Raw genomic sequence first — 2,926 nt, 5'->3', positions numbered from 1 at the left:
GGGATGAGAGGAAAGGAAGAAAGCCGCGTAAGATCTCCCTCCCCCCCTCCCTCCACGCACCCATGCACCTGCCATTCCTCGTCCACCTCCAGAACAGCTGCCACGTGACCGACATTCCTCCCTTCCTCCCTCCCTTCCTCCCTCCCTTCCCCCACCCATCCGTAAAGAAGCCCCACCCGCCGTGCTCCTGAGGGAAGCCGCGACACGAAGGCGGTTACGGCGGAGGGATTGACAGAGACCCGGGCCAGGAAAGGGGAGTCCGGGCGCTTAACCTGCTCAATGATAGGGAGAGAATGATAAGGATAGCAGGGAGGGGGCTGCAGATTCTGGGCGAGATACGAGGGGGAGGGGGAGTGGCGCGGGGTCCTTGCAGGGGAAGGACGTTGGGGGGTGGGGACGCGGCGCGTTTTGCCAGTGAGAGGACAGGGGCGCGAAACGTTTTTTGGGGGTGGCGCGTGGGAGGCCGTCCTAGGATAAATCTTTCGATTCCTCCCGCAGCCCTCCGCCTCGTCCTCCTTCCCTCCCTCCCTCCTTCCTCCCCTTCCCCCCGCCCTTGCCAACCTTATACAGCTCCATTTCCCGAAAGCTGGTGGTTTTCCCATCCATTGCGGGCGTGTATGCATACTCGGGGTAGGGCACGAAGGAGGAGGAGGAGGAGGAAGGCGGGGAGGAGGGGGAGGAGGAGGGGGGCAGGAGGATCGTGTCTCCCTCTTGAAGGCCGGTCAGAGTAGCTAGGCCTGGGGGGAAACATGTCGTGAGACCCCCCACGCTGTGTCGCGGTGCTCTCAGCGCGGACATTTCCCCCTGCTTTCTTACGCGTCTTCCCTCCCATCCCGCCGCACCTTTCGTGAAGGGCCGCCCGCCAGGTTTTTGTCTTCTCACCCGGAGTCCTAGCGTGAGGGGGAGAGCAGGTCAATTACCTTTGACAAAAGTACAGCCTTTCGAAAACGTCCCACTGCCACCGACCGGACACCGTAGCCCGAGGGAGGGGAGAGAGAGGTCGAGAAGCAGCAAGGCGATGGGCTTACCGTCGGCTTGATGGGAAGCGACCAGGCCTTGAGCGAGCAGGTGATGCCGGAGGGTCTGCGGCGTGGTGGCTGGGGGGAGGGAGAGCACGCGATCCTGACCGTCGCTCAGGAGTAAATGGATGGTCAATGCCTCACCGTGGCTGACAGGCAGGCGGGCACGTGTGTGGAAGAGGTGCAGGCTTTGTGAGACGACGGCGTGAGGAGTGCATCGAGGTACCCTGAGAGCAGGAGGTTGATACAGGTAAATTCCTTCGAGACCGCAAGAAAAAGTCATACCTGTGGTTTTCACACGTGTCTCTTCTTTTTGCTTGGCGTAAGGGTGGATGCGGGCTGGGAGATTTTTCGTCGTCGGTCGGTCTGGTTTTTGGGTTAGGAGGGGACGGGGACGGTCGCGAGGCTTTGTTTCCGGCAGGGGTGGAAGCACGCTTGATGGCCTCTACTGGCAAGAGTACCAGACACGATAGGAGCCCAAAAACAAATAGAGAGGTAAGCGTGATGTGTTTTCGGGGTGAAATACTAGGGGAGACGGTATTTCGTCTTTGTGGAGGCCAGCTAGCCTCCCCGGAAGTGCTGTCCGTCACCAGCATGCTCGTCCTCAACCCGGTGCCAGTCTTTCAAAACACCTCCAGCACCTGGCCGCTCCCAATGATCCTGCTGCACGTGCCCTGATAGATTATGCCGGGCGACAGGATGATGGAGGATGTGTGCAGGGGCTGATTAGTGGTCTATCATCGGGGTGGGGTCGATCGGGCCTAAGGATCGATCGTGACGACCCTCCTTGCGTGCGAGGTTGCTGGAGGAGTACCACATTTAAAAGTGCCACGGCCTGGCCCGCATTACCTGCGGCGAAGGAGGCGGCAATCTTTCATGCATATTCTCGCATGCCTTTCAGTGTTCTTGTCTCGCACAGGCGCGTGTTTGCGATGTATCAAACCATATACGTCGTTGCCTCGCTTTTCTTCTCGTCTGGCAGCGTTTCCTCTCGCTCTTGATGTTGCTTTTTGTTCTACATGTCCGTTATCCATCCAACAGTGTTGATACCGGCGCAACAGTAAGCATGCTACTCTATTTCTCGTGTCAGAAAGCTAGCTAGTACCTGTACAGATCGTCATTCTCGGAGGGAGCTGTTCACAATGCGCTTTCAGGAAGGAGGTAAACTGGCATGTCTGTTCCTCACATTCTACTTTTCTATGCACCTTTACAGGGCCGTCGTCTCTCCGGAATGCCTCCGCACCACAAGACAAGGATAAAAGGGGTCATTTTATCTAGTTTGGTGTCGTCTTGTGTCTTGTTCCTCACCAGTATCACCTGTCAAGCCGCTGCGCGCCTGGCCAATACCAAGCAGCAGAATTCCAGCTTTTACAATGAAACCGCTGTCAGGGTGATGCTCGACTATGCTGCAGCAGCCTATTACTGCAGAACTAGCGCGTGTGAAGCGTGGGCATGCAGGTAAGTGCATGAGAAGGAACAAATTACCAAAGGGATGCGCGTGATAGGAAGCATGGGTCTGACCATGGGCCATAACTTCGCATCGACAAGCAATCTTCACGTCCTCTCTCCTTCTCAAATCCAGTGCCTGCTCCCGGCACCCGCGCACGGAGGTCAGGCGCGTGTACGACAACGTTCACAATGGAAATGGCTTCGTGGGTTGGGATCCTGTGGAAGGTAAGGGGGGTGTGGAAGTTATCCACAATTCGATCTATCTGTTGGTGGAATCTGAGGGCACCTTTGTGACAAGCCGCGGCACGAAAATTTCCGTCTGACATGTGTCGCTCAGTAAGAATGCGGCCAAATCGTGCCATGCATACTATATTGTGGGGAGCACAGGGGTCGTTGTGGTGTCCTTCGCGGGTACCGACACGACCAGCGTGGCGAACTGGATCGACGATTTGGACGAG

The 2,926-nt window shown here is 57.2% G+C and overlaps 1 protein-coding gene across 1 annotated transcript; it reads right to left on the bottom strand.

The window, feature by feature from the left end:
* Window positions 1-214: 214 nt before the first annotated feature.
* On the bottom strand, window positions 215-1,302 carry NGA_0717500 (uncharacterized protein; the record flags this gene model as incomplete). Its single annotated transcript, XM_005852591.1, has 4 exons — window positions 215-326; window positions 626-737; window positions 817-890; window positions 974-1,302. 4 exons carry the CDS (start codon window positions 1,300-1,302, stop codon window positions 215-217), a joined length of 627 nt encoding a protein of 208 aa, XP_005852653.1.
* Between the last annotated feature and the right edge of the window lie 1,624 nt (window positions 1,303-2,926).

Source organism: Nannochloropsis gaditana, assembly GCF_000240725.1.
Source record: "Nannochloropsis gaditana CCMP526 unplaced genomic scaffold scaffold1066, whole genome shotgun sequence".
Lineage (NCBI taxonomy): Eukaryota > Eustigmatophyceae > Eustigmatales > Monodopsidaceae > Microchloropsis > Microchloropsis gaditana.
Note: the sequence above shows the minus strand (reverse complement) of the source record. Positions and strands in the feature narration are given on the sequence as shown.